Source organism: Microtus pennsylvanicus, chromosome 3 (assembly GCF_037038515.1).
Source record: "Microtus pennsylvanicus isolate mMicPen1 chromosome 3, mMicPen1.hap1, whole genome shotgun sequence".
NCBI classification, from domain to species: Eukaryota; Metazoa; Chordata; class Mammalia; order Rodentia; family Cricetidae; genus Microtus; species Microtus pennsylvanicus.
In genome coordinates, this window is record NC_134581.1 from 98,326,633 (window position 1) to 98,346,330 (window position 19,698).

Consider the following 19,698-nt stretch of genomic DNA (forward strand, 5'->3'; position numbering starts at 1 on the left):
TAACTGGGGCCTGTGAGAGAGCTCCACACGTCAGCTTGTGGGACACTGCAGACACTCAGGTGAGGAAGCCAGGCACAAGAGGAAGAAACCGGGTCCCACAGACAGTGGCCATGAACAGGACTCATGGTGGTCGGCCTAGCACACGTGAGGCCCGGCTTCCGTCTGCAGCACCACTTACACTGGCCTCTCTAGCACGCAGGCAGGGGAAGCAGGCAGATGAGAGCCTTAAGGTCATTTTTGGCTACACAGCCGGTTTGGGGTGCTCTAGTTTGACGTCTGTTACTGTGATAAACACCACGGCCAAAAGCAATCTGGGCAGAAAAGGGTTTATTTGGCTTAAATGTCCCAATCACAGTCTGCCATTGAGGGAAGTTGGGGCAGGAACCAAACAGAGACCATGGAAGAACACTGCTCACTGGCATGTTCCCCATGACTTGCACAGAAAGCTTTCTTATAGAACCCAGGGCCACCTGCCCAAGTGTGTCACCACCCAGAGTGGGCTGGGCCATCAATCATTAATTAGGACAACACTCCACAGATCTGCCTACATGCCAATCTGATGGAGACATCCTCTCCATTAAAGTTCTTCCCAGCTGCCTCTAGCTTGTGCAGGCGGGTGGAGAGATGGCTCAGCAGTTGAGAGCCCAGAGGACCTGGGTTCAATTCCCAACACTCACATGGCAGTTTATGACTGTCTATAGCTCCAGGATCCAACACCCTCACACAAACACACATGTAGGCAAAACACCAATGCACATAAAATAAATTACTTAAAAGAAAAAAGAAAAACTAACCAGTGCAAGTGGCCAGCCTGGCACACACCTATGATCCCCGCACTCAAGAGGCAGGAGGATCAGAAGTTCGAAGTCAACCTCAGCTACATAGCAAGTTCCAGGCCATCCTGGGCTATATGAGACCCTGCCTCAAAAAGTAAAACAGGAAAAAAAAGAAAAGTGAGTTTAGACAGGGCTGTGAGGATAAGTAAAAGTATGGAGAAGAGGGGGGCAGGGTGCGTGGGGCGGAGCCATGACTGAGCCATAGGGGATGGTTAGAGGGACAGACAAGTAAGAATGCAGGTGGGGTCGGGCTGGACAAGCAGGGACAGGTGCTCACTCCCCTGCTGACGTGGACCCTAGGATTGCCCGGGGGTACCAAGGCTCTCCAGACCTGCGGCTGACATGGCTGCAGAACATGGCTGGCAAACATGCAGAGCTGGGCAACCATGCAGAGGCTGCCCAGTGCATGGTACATGCTGCTGCCCTGGTGGCCGAATACCTTGCCCTTCTCGAGGACAGCCGCCACCTGCCTGTGGGCTGTGTATCCTTCCAGGTTAGTGATGGGGTAACTGGGAGATAGAGGAAGGCCCACTTGGGTGGGCACTGGGTCCGATGCCACCTCCTGCCCTCCCCAGAATGTCTCATCCAACGTGTTGGAGGAATCTGCCATCTCTGATGACATCCTGTCACCAGATGAGGAGGGCTTCTGCTCCGGGAAGAACTTCACGGAACTGGGTCTGGTGGGGCTGCTGGAGCAGGCTGCTGCCTACTTCACCATGGTGAGACCTGTAGCAATGGTGTCAAACTGCTTGGCAGGGATTTGGAATGGGGAGTCAGGAGCAGGCAAGGTGGTGCATGCCTGTGAATCCAGCATTTGAGACAGTGAGGCCGTAGGACTGGCGTTGAGGCCAGCACGGACTACAGAGCCATTTTCCCCCAAACAAAATGAAATTGGGCCTGGGGCTCTAGCACACAGAGCCCTGGGTTCCATCTCCAGACCCTGTAAGCCAGGCATGATGACGCACGCCTATTGATCCCAGCACTCAGAGGGTGGAATGCAGGAGGAGCAGAGGTTCAAGGCTGTCCTCCGCTACACAGCAAGTTCTAGGCTACTCTGGGCTGTGTAAAGAATAAAGGGGGAGGGAGGAAAGAACAGAAACAAAATAAGAAAAACAAACCCCTGAGGCTTTAGCTCAGTGGCAGTGGTAGAGTATGTGCCGAGCACGGTGAGTGAGGCCTGTGTCGGGTGCAGGGGACAGAACCATTAACCTGGGACCACCCTGAGAATGTAGGGCTAGGAGATGACTCGGTTGGTTAATGTGCTTGTCACTCAGGCTGGATCTCCAGTAAAAAGCCAGGCATGGCGGTGAAAACCTATAATCCCAGAGCTAGGCCAGAGTGAGTATTCTGAGGGCTGGCTAACTAGCTAGTCTACCTCAGATGGCAAGCTTCAGGCTCAGAGAGAGACAGACTGCTTCAGAAAGTAAGGTGCGGAGCGACTGGAAGACACCTGATACAACCTCTGGTCTCCACACAGACACATAACTCCCACAAGGGGCTGGGGGATGGCTTAGTTTGTAGAGTGCTGACCTAGCCTGCTCGAAGCCCTGAGTTCCATTCCTAGAACTTCATAAATGTGGCATAGTGGTACACACCTCTCAGCACTCGGAAGGTAGCAGCAGGATCGGAAGTTCAAGACAAGTGTGGGCTCTTAGGACCCTGGTTCAGAATGAGAGAAAAGCAGAGAATTGGTTCCCCAGAACCGTGAGCTGCCTCTCCCTTCATTCACAATTTTATCAGTGCTAGGACTTTATGTGCTAGTGCACATAAAAGAAGAAAGGGTTTTTGTTCCTGCTTGCTTCTCCAGTCTTGTTCTGGGTAGTGTCCTCTGCTTGGGTCTTTCTGGGCAGCTACTCTATTGTCGGGGATGCTGTGTTACCCGACTCAGGTGAAAATAAAGCCAGTTAAGATAGGAGCTAGGGCCGGGCGGTGGTGGCGCACGCCTTTAATCCCAGCACTTGGGAGGCAGAGGCAGGCGGATCTCTGTGAGTTCGAGACCAGCCTGGTCTACAAGAGCTAGTTCCAGGACAGGCTCCAAAACCACAGAGAAACCCTGTCTCGAAAAACTAAAAAAAAAAAAAAAAAAAAAAAAGACAGGAGCTAGGAGTCAGCCCAGTGGAGCCCCAGGTTAGCCCTGTGAGGCTCTGAGCTCCATCCCAGCACTGGTCAGCTGGGGGAGGTACTGCGCATCTGTCATCCCAGTGGCTTGGGAGGCAGAGGAAGGATGAGGGCTTCAGGTCATCCTGAGGCTGCGTAGTGAGTTTGAGGCTAGCCTGGACTACATGAGACTCTGTCTCAAACAAAAAGACAAAGAGGCTCGTGTTGCAGTATAGTGACCGAGCACTTGCCTAGAGTGCACAAGATCCTGGGCCCCATCTCTAGTACAAAAATAAAATAAAGTATCAAATCAAATATGGGACCCAGGCGATGGTGGCGCACACCTTTAATCCCAGCACTCAGGAGGCAGGGGCAGGCGGATCTCTGTGGGTTTGTGGCCAGTCTGGTCTACAAAGTGAGTTCCAGGACAGCCAGGGCAGTTACACAGAGAAACCCTGTCTCAAAAATCCAAAAAGAAAAAAATCAAATATGGGGCCTCACTCAAACCACACCAGCTTTATATTTAAACAAGGTTTGGAAGAACCCCTTTCTTAATGAAATCTGAGAAGCCCCAGCACCATGCAGGTCCCAGTTATTGCCCCTGAGCCCCAGTGATCCTCCCAGTACCCTCACCTGGGAGGCCTTCATGGACACTGGGCACACTGACCCTGTCCACAGGGCCGCACAGCAGCCCTGCAGTGCAGACTGCTCCCATAAAGCTCTCCTGGGTGGGGAATTGCTTAGTGCTGGGGCACATACTAATAGCGCGTGTGATGTTTGGTGATAGGACTATTCCCCTGGACAGATGCCCACGCTTATTTTCTTTTCCTTAAAAAAAAATATATTTATTTATGTGGGGGCGTGATACTTGATGTGCCCTGGCTCACTGCGAAGGTCAGGAGGAGACGTGCGGGAATTGGTCTCCCCTCTCACCATGTGAGTTTCAGAATCAAACCCAGGTCATCAAACTTGGAGGCAAACACCTTTAACCACTGAGCCATGTCACCGTGTGTATCCTGGAATGGTCTATGGAAGCCCTGATGGTGTTTCTCTGGGAGCATTACAGGCACCACCACCACACTCAGATGGTGAAGTTTATTCTTTTTTTATTATTTTTTATTTTTAGATTTATTTATTATGTATACAACATCCCTTCCATGTATGCCAGCAGGCCAGAAGAGGGCATCAGATCTCATTATAGATGGCTGTGAGTCACCATGTGGTTGCTGGGAATTGAACTCAGGACCTCTGAAGGAGCAGTCAGTGCTCTTAACCTCTGAGCCATCTCTCCAGCCCCGTGAAGTTTATTCTTGAGCAGTCTCCAGCTCACAGTCAGACCGCGTGGAAAGCCTGTGACGAGCCTTCCTCGGGCGGGCGGCTTTCTCAGGCATTTCCACTCCAGCCGTGGTGCAGTTGGAGCAGATCCCCTTCTCTCACTTTCTTTCCCTTCTCATGTTGAAAGAAAGGCTCACATAGCCCAAGCAATCCTCAAATGCCCTATTTGGTGGAGGATAGCCTTGAACTCTTGATCCTTAAGCCTCACCTCCAGACCACAGGGCTTGAGGGGTGGCCACCAGACCTCTTCCCCAATATACACAGCCTCCCCCAGTGTCAACACCCCATGCTGGGTTGTATGTTGTTCCCAATCGATGAAGCTCCATTGACAGACCCAACATTGTCCCCCACAGTCCAGAGTTCACATCCGGGATCAGCCTGGGTTATATACATACTCTTGCAGGCTTTAGCACACTTGCAACAGCACCGACCCCACTGTGGAATTTCCAGAAAGGCTACTACTGAGTCTCTCAATCTTAAAAAGCCCAAATCAGGAAAATCAGTTACCACTTCTTCCTTCCCGGGCTCCTCCTCCTCCTCTCCAGTGTAGTGTTTGGGCTGAAGCCCTCTGCAAATGGAACTGCATCCTCCGTGCCTCCTCTTACCACATTTATGTATTACATCACACGCATGCTCGCATGCATGTGTGCGTGTGTTCAGAGGACGGCTTGCAGGAGTCAGTTCTCTCCTGCCACCATGTGAGTTCCAGGGATGTCTAGTCTGCTTTCTGCTGCTGTTTCAAACTCCGTGACCAGAAGCAGCGTGGGGAGGACAGGGATTATTTCAGCTCTCATTTCCAGGTAACAGTCCGTCGCTAAGGGAAGTAAAGGACCTGGAGGCAAGAACGAAGCATAGACCCTGGAGCACTGCTTACTGGCTTGTTCCTCCGTTTAGCGCCCAGGACCACCTGCCCACTGAGGCCCCACCTCCCACTTCAGTCATTAATCAAGAAATGTCCCGCCAGGCGGTGGTGGCACATGCCTTTAATTCCAGCACTCGGGAGGCAGAGGCAGACGGATCTCTGTGAGTTCGAGACCAGCCTGGTCTACAAGAGCTAGTTCCAGGACAGGCTTCAAAACCACAGAGAAACCCTGTCTCGAAAAATCAAAAAAAAAAAAAAAAAGAAAGAAAGAAAAAGAAAAAAGAAAAAGAAATGTCCCAAGGAGGCATTTTCTGAATTTTAGGTGCCTTTTTCACAGGTTACCTTAACTCGTGTGTCAAGTTGACAAAAAACAACAAAAGTCCTAACCAACGCATCCACAGAGGCTTCTCAGCGGCCCCTGTCTTTTTGTGGTGGTGGTGGTTGTTCGTTTGTTTTGTGAAAATATCTCAGTATGGACTGGAACATCTATGTAGACCAGACTGTCCTCAAACCTGTGACTTCTGGTTCTGCCTCTAAATTACTAGAAGCCCAGGTGTGTACGCCATGCCTGGCATGGTTTTGTTTGTTTTGATCTCTGCATACACACACATGTATATGATGTGTATATGTGGTGTGTACTTATGTGTGTACACGCATGCGTGTGCCAGTGTACACCTGTGGAGCTCAGGAGATAGCATGTTGCGTTGGCTGTTACCTACCTGTGTGAGACAGGGTCTCGTGCTGTCTCCCATGGCAGGCTCTCTGGCCCCAAAGGTGCCAGGGATTCTCCTGTCCCCTCTCATCTTGTTTAGGGATCATGGACTCTACAGCTTTGCATGGGTTCCAGGTGCCACACTCAGATCCTCACTGCTTGTGCAGCAAGGGCTGTGCCCACAGAGCCGTCTCCCTAGCCCTGGTTTGGGGGTTTTATTGTTGCTGGAATTTTTTGTTTGTTTGTTTGTTTGAAGACAGCCTGGGCTGACCTTGAATTCCTTAATCTCCACCTGTACTTCCGGTGCAGTCGAGACCCTCACACGCCACAGCCCTACTGCCTAAGTACCTCTCCGCTCTGTCTGGCTGTGCTTCCACACAGGACTCGCTCTCCTGCCCTGGGGCAGGCTGTGCTGTGCCGTGTTATTTGACCTAGAGTTTTTGGGTTTGTTTTGTTTTGTTTCATTTCATTTTGTTGGTTTTCTGTTTTATTTTGTTTTGTCCTCGTTGGAAAATGAAAGTTAAATCTGGTTTTCTTCTAGCTTTTTAAGATAGAGTGTTTTAAGGCCGGGCAGTGGCACGCACACCTTTAATTCCAGCACTTGGGAGGCAAAGGCAGGCAGATCTCTGAGTTTGAGTCCAGCCTGGTCTACAAGAGTTAGTTCCAGGATAGGCTCAAACTCTGTCTTAAAAAAAAAAAAAAGATAGAGTGTTTTAGTTACTTTCTATTGCTGTGAAGAGACACCATGCCCAAGGCAGCTTATAAAAGAAAGCATTTAACTGGGAGATTGCTTACCATCGGAGAGTGAGTTCATGGCCGTCATGGTGGGACATGGCAGCAGCAGACATGGCAATGGGGCAGGAGCTGAGAACTTACATCTTATCCACAAGTTGAAAACAGAGAGGAAGAGAGACTGGGAGTGCTGTGGGCTTTTGAAATGTTAAAGCCCACCCCCAGTAACATGCCTCCTCCAACAAAGCCAGATCTCCTAATCCTTCCAAAATAGTTCCACCAACTAGTGACCAAACATTCAAATAGATGCATCTCTGGGGCCATTGTCATTCAGACCATCACATAGGTTCTCACTATGTAGTCTTGGCTGTTCTGGAATGCCTAGTGATTCATCTGCCTCTGCCTCCCTAGTACTGGGATTTTAGATGTGTGTCTCAGTGCCTAGCCTAAAGTGAGTTTTCTCTGGATATATGATTTGTTTGTATGTGATGCTGGAGATGAACCCAGTCTTGCAGATGCTAGGAGAGTGCTCTACCCCTGAGCCAGTGAAGTTCCTCGCTGGGGGATTCTAGGCAGGGGCTCTACCCCTAAGAGAGTGAAGTTCCTCACCTGGGGATTCTAGGTAGGGGCTCTGCCACTGAACTACAAACCCAGCCCCTCACTGGGGGACTCTAGGCAGGGGCTCTATCACTGAGCCACACCCCAGCCCCTCACTGGGGGATTCTAGGCAGGGGCTCTACCACTGAGCCACATCCCAGCCCTTCACTGGGGGATTCTAGGCAGGGGCTCTACCACTGAGCCACACCCCAGCCCTTCACTAGGAGATGCTAAGCAGGGGCTCTGCCCCTGTCATGCCCCCAGGTCCTCACTAGTCAGGCCCTCTGGCCAGCTCTCTCTCGGGTGAGACATGGCCCAGCCTTGTTAAAGGAATATGTATTTAAAACAGGACCTCACTATATGGCTCTTGCTGGCCTGGAACTCACTATATAAACCTGGTTGGTCTCAAACTCAAAGAGATCCAGCTGCCTCTACCTCCAGAATGCTTGGGTCAGAGCGTGTGCCCCCAGGCCTGCCCCTAAACGGGATTTTTTCTTCTGGATCATCACTTTGCTGATGTCTTCAGAGAGACTGCCAGAGGGAGGAGGCCCAGCACAGACAGACCCTGTCTGGAGGACTCCAGCTTGGGGGAGAGCAAGAGGTTCTTACCGCGCTAGGAGGCAGTTGGGCCTGGAGTCCTGGGCGTGGGGTCAGGTGGGCTGATGTTGACAGTCTGGCCTTGGGAGCCTTCCATCTCCAGGTGTGGAAGGTGGGAGCAACAGTTTCTGAGGCTCAGTTGGTAAAGTGCTGAACACTCGCATAAGGACTTAAATTCACATCTCCCCAAACTATACCTTAACAAAAAACCAGATGGGGGCTGGAGAGGTGACTCAGCCTGTGCTGCTGTTGCAGAGGACTGGAGTTCAGCTCCCAGCACCATGAGAGACAGCTCTTGACTGCCTGAAACAGAGGTCCATGGCCTCTGGCTTCTTTTAGCGCCTGTTCTTATGTGTGCATAAGAACACACATCATACACATACTGAAATAGACCAGCTGGGCCTGGTGGCATATGCCAGCACTCAGGACACTGAAGAAATTCAATTTCTGAGTACAGGCCAGCTGCCTGATCTATATAAGGAGCCCTGTGCCAGCCAGGGCTACACAGGGAGACCCCGCTATGATGAAACACCATGACTGAAAAGCAAATTGTGGAGGAAAGAGTTTATTTGGCTTACACTTCCAGATCATGGTCCATCGCTGGAGGAAGTCAGGACAGGAGCTCAAGCAGGCTGAAACTGGAGGAAGGAGCTGATGCAGAGGCCATGGAGAGTTGCTGCTTCTTGGCTTGCTCTCCATGGTTTTCTCAGTCTGCTTTCTTATAGAACCCAGGACTAGCCCAGGGATGGCACCACCCAAAGAGCTGGGCCCTCAGCCCCTCCCCCATTGATCACTAACTGAGAAAGTGTCTTACAGCTGGAGGCCTTTCCTCAGTGAGGCTCCCTCCTCTCTGATGACTCCAGCTTGCATCAACAAGTCAGTCAACCTTTGTGGGAAGAATAAAAGGGTAAAAGTCAAGCCTGGTGGTTGGTCCTATTACCCTATCTGAGGAGGCAAGATGGGAGACCCATGGGGCCCTCAGGTATCAGAACTGGTGAGCTTCCCTTTCTCAAAACATAGAGGGGAGGGTGTGTGAGAAAGACATCATCCAGTGTCGATACAGGCATGCGCACACCAGGGGAAGGCTGGACACGGGGCACAGCACTTGGGAGGTGGAGGCTTAGACTCAGGAATTCATGGTCATCCTTAGCTACAAAATCAGCCAGTACTGCCCAAGATCCCTCCTCAAAAACAAACAAACAAAAATCCAGCCAAGCCAAAAAGCAAACTGTGGTCTGTTCGAGGCTTTTTAATTTAAAAAAAAAAAAAAAAGATTGCGGTTGGGGCAAAGCACAAGACCTCAGTTGATCCTCACCTCCAGAGAGATTTATGTGCATGAGCGTTTGCCTGAATGTATGTGTGGGCACCATCTGTGTGCCTGGTGCCTACATAGCTCAGAAGAGGGTGTCAGACCCACTGGGACTAGAGTTACAGACAGTTATGAGCTGCAGTATGGGTACTGGGAGCCAAACCCAGGGTCTCCGCAAGAGCAGCCAGTGTGCGCTGTTAGCCACTGAGCCATCGCTCTGGTCCTGACTTGTTTCTGTTTGGTTGTTTGGTTGGTTGGTTTGGGTTTTTGTTTTTGTTTTTTGACAGGATTTCTCTGTGTGTCCCTGACTGTCCTGGAAATTGTCTGTAGACCAGGCTGGCCTTGAACTTACAGAGATCTGCCTGCCTCTGCCTCCTGAGTGCTGGGACTAAAAGCATGTGTCACCACTCCCTGAATTATTTTTTATTTTTAAGATTTGCTTATTAATTTTATGTATATGAGTGTTCTACCAACTTTATGCCAGAAGAGGGCATCAGATCCCACTATAGATGGTTGTGAGCCACCATGTGATTGCTGGGAATTGAACTTAGAACCTCTGAAGGGTCAGCCAGTGCTCTTAACCACTAAGCCATCTCTCCACCCACCCACCCTTTTTTTTTTTATTATTTGATTCTTTGAGGCACGGTTTTCTTAGGTAGCCTTTGCTGTCTTAGAACTTGCTCTGTAGATCAGGCTGGCTTTGAACTCACCCTGCCTCTGCCTCCTTTAGGCTTAAAGGCTTGTTCCACCTATTTTTAATTTTTATTTTTTAAAGCAGACTGTATTCAGGCTGGTGTTTTTCAGTGGCAGAGCAGGTGTTTGCCCAGCGTGTTCAGAAGCCCTGGGTTTGATCCACAGCACTACCACAGCCAGCAAAGACCTCTCTTCCCACAAGGAGGAGCCAGTACAAATCGCCACAGCTCTTGTGAGAGAGGTGGAGACCTCAGTGGGGGCCCAAGCAGGAAGGCCTGTCTTTCTGGGAGTAGGAGTTGTCAAGGTAGTGATGGGAAGGGGAAAGCCATACAGGATCTTAGGAAATCCTTACCTCACTTCTATTCTCCAGGGTGGGCTGTACGAAGCGGTGAACGAAGTCTACAAAAACCTCATCCCCATCCTTGAAGCCCACAGAGACTACAAGAAGCTGGCTGCTGTGCATGGGAAACTGCAGGACGCCTTCACCAAAATAATGCACCAGGTGGGTCCTGGGCGCCCTCCCAGGAGAGGCTTGATCCTCTTGTCAGGCCTGCCCTAGGCTGCCCTGTTTTCTTTACTCTGGGTCTCTGGGTCCCTCTCCTTAACCCCGGGCTCTGCTAATGTTGCCCTCTCTTTTCCCACAGAGCTCTGGCTGGGAGGTGAGTCTGTGTTGGGGACCATGATCCCTGGTGAACATTGGTCAATGAACACTAGGGGGCGACAGAACAGCACGACACCTCCTCCATGGAGCCTGGGTGCAGTGGGTGATGACGCACCCCCCACTTACTACCTCCTCCCCAAATGCCTCCCCCCAATCTCAAGGGCAGTCTGTGAGTCACCCAGCTGGGAACCCTCCAGAGACACCCCTCCCTCGGGTAGGGCCAGCTCAGTCACCACGGGGGGAGGGGGGAGGATGAGAAGAAGGGGGCTATCTCTTCTCCTCTAGCCCTCACCATCTCTTTCTTAGGGTTCCCTCACTCTCTCTCCCTTCCAATCTCCCCAACTCCCAGCTTTGCCCAGGACCACTGCTCCCCATCTCTTGTTAAGGATTCGTGCTCCCCCAAACTCCTCCCCCCTCCCCGCTTTCTATTTTTAGGCATCTCTCAGTTGAGGGAGAATTTTCTGGCCAAAGATGGCAGGAACCCAGAGCCCTGGCAGGCTGGGTGGAGGCCAATGGGGTGGGTAGGTCCCCGCCTTCCCTGCATCCTTGGTCTCCTCCTCCCTCCATAGAATGAGTCTCATAAGGTGGTATAACCAGGACCCTGGGAGGGGTAACTCTGACCTCTGACCTCTGATCTCTCCACTGTGTCTCTCTGTCCACCATCCCTGTTTCTGGCCTCACCATGTCTGCTCCACCTGCCTGGATCGGCCTTGGTGAGTGACCTACCTCCTCTTCCATGGGTTGGGGGAGGTTTCTTGGGGTGAAAAGTCTTCCTTCCACATTCAGGGATAGGGACTCAGAGAAGAATGTCCTAGAACTAGAGCCTACCATCCCAGGACAGGTGGCAGCCCAAAGTGTTCCTTGGTCACTCAGTCACTAGGGCATCTTCTGGGCCTGAGTCCCAAGGGAACTGAGGTGTAGTTGGGAGAAACACAGCCCCTAATTTGGTATTGGAATGTAGGTGATGGAGGCAACAGAAACCCAAGTTTATTTTAAACAAGGAAGTTGACAGAAGAGAGAAGACAGAAGAACAAAGACAAGGAAGCCTGCCTGGTGGTGCTCAGGTGGCTGAGACAGGAGGTTGGAAGTAACCTGGGCAACTTATTAAGACTGTATCAAAAGTAAAACTAAGCCAGGTGGTGGTGGTGGCACACGCCTTTAATCATAGCACTGGGGAGGCAGAGGTAGGCACATTTCTGAATTTGAGGCTAGCCCAGTCTACAGGATGAGTTCCAGGTCAGCCGAGGTTATGTAGAGAGAGACATTGTCTCAAATAAATAAATTTAAGAAAGAAAATGACTGGGGGCTTAGCTCAACCATTCACAACCTAGAATCTTCCAGTGGGGAGCTGGGAGTGTGGTTTAGCCATGAAATGCTTACCTAGCATGTGGGTGGCTCTGGCCTCAGTCATCAACACACATACACGCAAAATGACGGTGACGGCATCTCGCTGTGATCTGAGTCCCCTGGCATGTTAGTCTGCCTCACTCTTTCTGAGGTCCTCAGACAGGCTCCCGAGTGTCTCAGGATTCACCATTCCCATCTCGTCCCCTAATTCCCACCCTGAGTGTGTCTGGGCTGGAGGACACCCGCAGAGATGCCTCCATGCCAACACCACTGGCTTCTCTCAGCCCAGCGTGTATTTGGAACATATTTCCGAGTGGGCTTCTATGGTGCACGATTTGGTGACCTGGATGAACAAGAGTTTGTGTACAAGGAACCGTCCATCACAAAACTGGCAGAGATCTCACACCGACTGGAGGCACGTCCTGGCACTGGGAGGTGGGACAGGATATGTGGGTTATAGTGGGGGCTGCCCCAGTGAGGACCCAAGTCAACCCCGTGTCTCTAGGAATTCTATACGGAGAGGTTCGGGGACGATGTGGTAGAGATCATCAAAGATTCTAACCCAGTGGACAAGTCCAAGTTGGACCCACAGAAGGTGCGTCTTCTGACCGTCTCCCCAAGATCCTATATTGAAGGAGCTTGCAAATATTGTTTGAGTGGGGCAAGTCTGGTTTCTCGGGGGTAGGGGGTTCATGTCCATCCAGAATTGGGGAGATCTGGGCTCTAGATTCAAAGACTTCAAGCCCAGAGGGACCAAGGCCTCTGGCTGGAGCTGTGGTGTCCCAGCCTTACACACGACCCTGTGCCCCAGGCCTACATCCAGATAACCTACGTGGAGCCGCACTTTGACACTTATGAGCTCAAGGACCGGGTGACCTACTTTGATCGCAACTACGGGCTGCGAGCCTTCCTCTTCTGCACACCGTTCACACCAGATGGGCGAGCACACGGGGAGCTGGCTGAACAGCACAAACGCAAGACCCTGCTGAGCACGGAGCACGCCTTTCCCTACATCAAGACACGCATCCGTGTGTGCCACCGTGAGGAGGTGGGATCCCAGGCCTGGGAAGGGGTAACAGGAGGCTTAAGACCCAGAAAGGGGAGATATAAGGACTCAAGGTCCAGGGAGGAAAAGGTAGAGGAACCCCTCTAACAATGCATTTCAGGACTCTGGATTCAGGAAAAGAAAGATAGGGTTTGGGAAATAGCAGAATTGGGTTTGGGAAATGTCAGGACCCCAGGCTGTAGACTCAGATGCAAACCTCTACCACCAGACCTGGAGAGATCTAGAAACCTCAAACTTAGAGTCCCCAGACCCAAAGACTGACAGTGTGTGCACCAGACTGAAGCCCCAGCAGAGTCAAGATCCACCCAAGGAAGGACAAATCCCCAGCTTTGTTCATGGCCTAGGACCCTCCTATCCCAGTTCTAGCTGCCTTGGAATAGGACATGGCAGGCCTCAGCAGGTGCACCCCGACACGGGCACTCGTTTCCATACATACACCTCCCGCTCACCCTACAGACGGTGCTGACACCAGTGGAGGTGGCCATTGAGGACATGCAGAAGAAGACACGGGAGCTGGCCTTTGCCACTGAGCAGGACCCTCCAGATGCCAAGATGCTACAGATGGTTCTGCAGGGCTCTGTGGGACCCACTGTGAACCAGGCATGGCTGGCATTCCTGGGGCGGGGGGGGGGGGCTGCTACCCTGGGCCTCCAGGTGCCATTCAGGCCCTCGTGATTCTTCTCACCCAGTAGGGTCCCTTGGAAGTGGCCCAGGTATTTTTGGCAGAGATCCCAGAAGATCCAAAACTCTTCCGTCATCACAACAAACTACGGCTCTGCTTCAAGGATTTCTGCAAAAAGTACGCTGGCTGTTGCAGCCCTGCCTTCCTGGCTCCCTGCTGCATAAACCTGGCTCCCTATTTAAATTCACAGACCCATTGCCATTGTGGGCCTCTCACACCGGTTCCCACACTCCACCTCCTTAAGGACTCCCTAGTCTCTGTTCCTGCTCTCTCTTGAGTGCCAGTCCCTAGCAGCCTCCTCCTGATCCCTCAGGTGTGAGGATGCACTGAGAAAGAACAAGGCCCTGATTGGACCAGATCAGAAGGAGTACCACCGGGAACTGGAACGCCATTACAGCCGCCTACGGGAGGCTCTACAGCCTCTGCTCACCCAGCGTCTGCCCCAGCTGCTGGCCCCAAGCTCCACCAGCCTCAGGTGCCCACTGTGGGGGCTGTCACACATATATGCACATACACAGCAAAGTCCACGTCTGGACTAGGTGGTGTGACTTCATCTCCTCTGTTTTTCTAATATTACGTTTGATTTAGTTGATGGGGCATATATGTGTTTACAGTGCATTGTGAGGTCAATTGCAGCCATCAGTTCTCTTCCGCTCTGGGTCCCACGGATTGAACTCAGGTCAGCAGGCTTGGCAGCAAGGGCTTTGACCCACTGCGCCGTTTCTTGTAGTCTCGGTCTCTTCTATCGTGGAGACTGAATCTTAGGACTTCACATGCTAGGTTAGTGCCCTCCCTAAAAATGAACATTATTCTAGTCCCCTGTGGTAGACTGCCACACTTTGTGACTCTTGTGGTCCGGGAAAGCCAGGTGGTTAACTGGCTACAGGCTATTACAGCCATGCTTGAATGCCTGAGTTTGATTCCCCAGAACCCACATGGTGGAAGGGAAGAACCAATTCTAGTAAGTTGTCTTCTGACTTCTGCGTCTGTGCACACAGCACAGAAATAAATGTGATTTGTTTTCAAAGAAAAAATCCCTTGATTGGATGAGGATAGACAGGAGAGAGTCCAGACAGATTCTTGGGAAGGTTACAGGATGACAGAAGAGGAGGGTGGGAGGACCGTGGAGCTGGGGGTCCTGTGGCTAACCTGCCTTCTGCCCCCAGGAACTCTCTGAACAGATCAAGTTTCCGGAAGGCTGACCTCTGACCCCAAAGGACTGGAAGGCACACCAAGAAGACCAGCACCCATGCCTCAGCTGTCTGTGCTTTCTGGGGTTCCTCCTGCCCCTCATCCATGGGGTGACCACAACGTCCTTAGGGCTGGGCCCTCTAGCCCTGTCTGTCTGCACTGATGGATCCTAAGTTTTGTCTTGTTTGTTTGTTCTTAATTTAAAATGAGTTTTATATGCAACCTGTGTGGTGTGACAGTTCCTGGTGAGCTAACATTCAGTTGAAGAAGAGAACACACACAGTGTAACATGTCCATGGGAAAAAGTGCTGTATGTATGTGTGTGTGTTCATGTATGTGCACGTGGTAAGGGTTTGCACAAATGTGTGATACATGTGTATTCCTCAGTCTCTCTTCACTTTTCTTTTTGTATTTACTATGTAGCCCAGGCTGGCCTGGAGCTTATAGATCACACTGACTTTGAACTCACAAAGATCCACCCGTCTCAGCGTCCTGCTGGGATTAAAGGGATGCGCAACTATGCTTAGCTTCTCTTCAAGTTATTTTTATTTTACTCTTTGTTTCATTTATTTGTGTCTTTTTTTTTTTTTTTTTGGTTTTTTCGAGACAGGGTTTCTCTGTAGCTTTGGAGCCTGTCCTGGAACTAGCTCTTGCAGACCAGGCTGATCCCGAACTCACAGCGATCCGCCTGCCTCTGCCTCCCGAGTGCTGGGGTTAAAGGTGTGCTCAGCAGCAGGCATCTTTACCTGATGACTCTCTCCTTGGCCCTCCACTTATTTTTAAGACAGGTGTCTCACTGAACCTGGAGTTCCCAGATCCTGCTAGGTTCACTGGCCAGTAAGTCCCAGAGATCTGCCCAGCTTCCAGAATTGGGCTTACAGATAAATGTTTGGACCCAACTTTACATGGCTGCTGGAATCTGAACTCAGGTCCTGGTGCCTTCCCAGGCAAGCACTTTACCCCTGAGACAAAGATGATCCCCAGCTCCAGGACTCCAGGAGCAATATTCCTGGGCTTCTGGGGTGGGAGTTCCTTCCTCTCCTCTCCTCTCCTCTCCTCTCCTCTCCCCTCCCCTCCCCTCCCCTCCCTTCCCCTCCCCTCCCCTCTCCTCTCCTCTTCTCTCTCTCTCTCTCTCTCCTGAACTGGAGGAGCCCTGGTAGCCCTGGCTCCACCTCTTTGATATGCTGGGACTACAGGTGTGCACTGCCACAGCCAGACTGACTTCAGAAAGTGCTGTGCAAACAAAAGTAGTTCTCTCGGCTGGGGGTGCAGTTTAGTGGCAGGGTGATTACCTAGTATTCAGAGTCTTGGGATCCATCCAAACCCCACAACCCCATGACCCCACGGACTGTGACTGTGAGTAGTTTAAAAGAAATTTTCTGAATACACCGATCACATAGGTCAATGATTAACCCTATTTTATTAATGGGGAAACTGAGGCCTAGTTCAGGAAAAGACAGGTGGGGGCGGGGGCTGGATTACTTGTCAGTGCTATCTCTAAGCTAGGGCCGGCGGTCACGTCACGGTACACCCGGCCCGCAGCTGGACGGCTTCCAGCCAGCGGCGGCCAACGGGGGAGGGGTGACCTCCAGTCGCCGCCACCGCACCCGCCCTCGAGCTGGGCCGCAGCCAGCTCCGCCCCCCTGCAGCGTCCAGCTGCAAAGGGCGGGCACCAGCCTTGGAGAAGGAGAGGGACCCTGTCCCGAGGGCTGGTGGCCAGGGGCCGACTGAGCCCCTAGGACGTGCACCCCCACGACACCCTTCAACTTTGCCCCCAGCCCCCGCTGCACAGGCGCCCCGGAGGCTGAAGGGGCGGGGTTTGCTGATTGGGGCGTGGCTACCGCGCTGGCCGGGCTGGGTTTCGGCGGCCGAGGCGGAGCGCGCAGGACGCCTGGGACGGCGAAAGCTGGAGCGCGCCAGGCGAGTGGGACCCAGGGCTGGTTGGGGTGGCTTGGGGTCCGGGCTGCTCTAGGGGGGCTATCAGGATTTCTAATTCACTTCCAACCCCAGGCTACAAACTCACTCCGCTCTCTGAGCTGGTCCTTCCCGAGTCTCACCATCTGCGCCCAAACTTTGCAAACCTGAGCGTCTGGATCCCCACGCTCCTGTCCCCCTCCCCAGCCCTGACCTCGGCCCTGCTTCAGTTTCCTCAACCCACCTCCATTACTTTATCGTTCCCTGCCTTTCTTCCTCTGCTTCACCCCTCTCATCTAACTTTGTCCCCTTCCCTGCCCGGGTTCCCGCTTTCGCAGCTCTCGGTGGCCGGGCCCAGACCCTCAGCGGCGGGAAGGCATCCGGGCGTCCGGCCGGCCGGGCAGGGCCTGGCTGCTGGGCGAGTGGCGGGGGGCGGGGGGGATCAGCAGATGTTTGCCATTAGACGGGGACCCCGCAGGCCCCGCCCCTTCCCGCCCGGGGCGGGGTCCTGCTCACCCTCAACTTTGGGGGCGGAGAGAGCTTGGCAGGAAAGCCCCCAGATCCGCCCAGGCTGATGGGGAGGTGCACTCTGGGGAGACCCAGTGGCCCTTCTCTGAAAACTCCCACCTGTGGATTCTTCCAGCCTCCTTTCGCCACCCCCATCCAGGGATCTTGTCGGGAGAGAGGGGCCTCCTGCCACCCTTGCCACCGACTTACTGCCTGCGGTCATATGACTGGGGACCCTTAAACCTCAATCCTTCATTCGCTACGTCTGGGAAGAGATGTGTGGGGTCTAGAAGTGTCTTGAGCGAATCTGCCACACTTAGGTTAAGTCCAGGCCCACCACCACAGCTTGCCCAAGTGACCTTGGGCAAGATTCACACGCAGTGATAAAATTGGGTGAGGGCTTACCTCCTGGGGTTGTCTTAGCAGCTGAGAGTTGGTGTTGTTATAACCTGTAGTCACGGAAGACGCCTGCTGAGGCCAGAGAGTATAGAGGTCGCCTAGGCAGTGTAGTAAACTCTTCTCTCCCTCCCTTCCTCCCTCCCTCCCTCTCTCTCTCTGTAGGTTTTTTAAAATTTGTTTTTTGTTTTGTTTTTCGAGACAGAGTTTCTTTCTGTAACAGTCCTGGCTGTCGTGGAACTCTCTTTGTAGACTAGGCCAGTCTCGAACTCAGAAAGCTCCACCTGTCTCTGCCTCCTGAGCTCTGGGATTAAAGGCATGAGCTCCCACGGTACAAGTTCTTTTCTTAAAAACATAAACTGGCCAGGTGGTGGTGGCACACACCCTTAATCACAGCACTTGGGAAGCAGAGGCAGGCAGATCTCTGTGGGTTCAAGGCCAGCCTGATCTACAGAGCAAGTTTCAGGCCAGCCTCCAAACCTACACAGAGAAACCCTGTCTTGAAAAAAGAAAGAAAGAATAATAAAAGAAAAAGCGGGACTGGGGATGTACAACGCATGCCCAGCATGTATGAAACCCGGTGTTGTATTCCCAGAATGGCGTAACTGGGTGTGGTGGTACAACCAGCCGTCCCCAGCACTTGGGAGGTAGAGGCAGGAGGAGCAGAGTTCCAAGGTCATCCTCAGCCTCTTAGTGGGTTTGAGGCCAGCCTGTCATGAGATTCTGTCTCAAAACACAAAGCAAGTTGATGTTATAATTATTCATTTTATTCATTCCATCTCGGCACCCCTACCTCAGGTTACCCCAGCGCTGCTCCCTACCTCTGTGTCTCTCTTAGGTCTCCAGAAATATTTTGAACCAGCTTCCTGGTATTGGAGACTCCAGGCCGATGCAGGGCCACAGGCCGATGCAGGGCCAGTTTTCCCGCTGGTTGGTCACTGTGTATTCCAGGTGTTCAAAGCAGCAAAGCCAGGGCAGAGATGTGGAGAGACACAGACTTGGGGGGGGGGGGACAGAGGTGTGGAGGGAGACTAAACAAGAGGGAGAGAGCTTCCCAGGCCTGCCTCCATGCTTAGCAGGTGCCCGCAGCCGAGAGTGGTCCACCTTGGAGGATGAGATGGGCAGAGGTGTCTGCAACGAGGTGGCTGGAGGGCAGACAGCTGAAAAGACTGACCCTGGCTGACCTCCAGGGCTGAAGTGGGCTTAGTAAGAGCTCTTTGCAGGCCATGGGCACTCCCCTTTACTTCCTCCCCACCTCTATCCCTACTGCACCCCCTACCCTCCCAGGCCGGACACATCCTGAGGGGGCAGGAAGTTCTCTCTAGCTGGGCAGAGAAACTGTTTATTTTTAGAGAAAATTGTTTCCATAAAGAGGAAGGCTTCTCGCAGCTTGTATCCTCAGCACTTTCCCCGCTCCAGGGGCCTGACCTCGCTCTCGGCTTTTGGGGTAGCTGAGGGGTCCCACCCTCCATGTTGTGTCTCTTGCCGGGCTCTGGGATCCCCACTGTGTCTCTGTTAGCATCCCAGCCCCCTCTACCTACTCTTAGCCAGCTCTCCCTGTGCACAATCCAAGATGAGCCAAGAGGAGGGGGCACAGGAAGGGTGGGGCCCCCTGCCCTGGGGGCCATGTGGAGGCTGTGGGAACAGCTGGAGCCTGTCCAGGGCTGGACAGATGTGCACACAGGCAGGGCGGTTTGGTTTCTTTGTTCTAGGACTTTCTGCAGCCAGGCAAGGGTAGGGAGGGGAGCTTGAGTGTTTAAGAATTTGAGAGGTGCCTGACCTGTGTGCGAGGCCATCTGTGGAGGGAGGGTGCCACATCCCTCCCCTCCCCTTGACGACCGCTGCTGAGACTACTCTGTCAACCTCTGCAGGTCGGCCTCAGTGCTGCAGGCAGTGTGACTCACAGTTCGCCGGGTGACACCTGAGGAGCCACAGCAGAAAGAGGATGGCCCAGGTCCTGCATGTGCCTGCCCCGTTCCCAGGTCAGGGGCAGGGGGGAAGCGGGGAGGGCTCTGCCCTGGAGGTCTTGAATGGGAAGGACACTGACAGTGTGGGGGAAGGTCAGCCCTAATGTGAGGGCCTGGGATGGGGGACGGAGGGGATGAGACAGCCATGTAAGGCTGTGAGGCAGGAAGGCCCTAATGTGAGTGGAGAAGGACATCCC

General features: G+C 52.7%; 2 protein-coding genes across 9 annotated transcripts in view; both read left to right on the top strand.

Annotated features, from left to right (window-relative positions):
* Nucleotides 1-14,939, top strand: part of Dock6 (dedicator of cytokinesis 6) — a 62,246-nt gene extending 47,307 nt beyond the window's left edge. For 3 of the 5 annotated variants that reach the window (XM_075966579.1, XM_075966580.1, XM_075966582.1), the window contains 11 exons: nucleotides 1,137-1,329; nucleotides 1,412-1,555; nucleotides 10,141-10,272; nucleotides 10,415-10,429; nucleotides 12,068-12,193; nucleotides 12,284-12,373; nucleotides 12,590-12,826; nucleotides 13,301-13,444; nucleotides 13,537-13,643; nucleotides 13,840-14,001; nucleotides 14,693-14,939. In XM_075966579.1, the coding sequence (XP_075822694.1) occupies nucleotides 1,137-1,329; nucleotides 1,412-1,555; nucleotides 10,141-10,272; nucleotides 10,415-10,429; nucleotides 12,068-12,193; nucleotides 12,284-12,373; nucleotides 12,590-12,826; nucleotides 13,301-13,444; nucleotides 13,537-13,643; nucleotides 13,840-14,001; nucleotides 14,693-14,735 (1,393 nt within the window). In that variant the 3' untranslated portion in view covers nucleotides 14,736-14,939. The remainder of the gene's footprint in view (nucleotides 1-1,136; nucleotides 1,330-1,411; nucleotides 1,556-10,140; nucleotides 10,273-10,414; nucleotides 10,430-12,067; nucleotides 12,194-12,283; nucleotides 12,374-12,589; nucleotides 12,827-13,300; nucleotides 13,445-13,536; nucleotides 13,644-13,839; nucleotides 14,002-14,692) is intronic. The other 2 variants (XM_075966584.1, XM_075966581.1) reach the window with 2 other exon arrangements.
* Nucleotides 14,940-16,388: 1,449 nt separating this feature from the next.
* Nucleotides 16,389-19,698, top strand: part of Kank2 (KN motif and ankyrin repeat domains 2) — a 30,049-nt gene continuing 26,739 nt past the window's right edge. For 2 of the 4 annotated variants that reach the window (XR_012910056.1, XM_075966586.1), the window contains exons 1-2: nucleotides 16,401-16,637; nucleotides 19,406-19,516. Coding sequence is in view for 2 of the 4 variants with exons in the window: in XM_075966586.1 (XP_075822701.1) it covers nucleotides 19,480-19,516 (37 nt within the window). In the remaining 2 variants the exon portion in view is untranslated. Of the gene's footprint in view, nucleotides 16,638-19,405; nucleotides 19,517-19,698 lie in introns of all 4 variants that reach the window. The other 2 variants (XR_012910055.1, XM_075966585.1) reach the window with 2 other exon arrangements.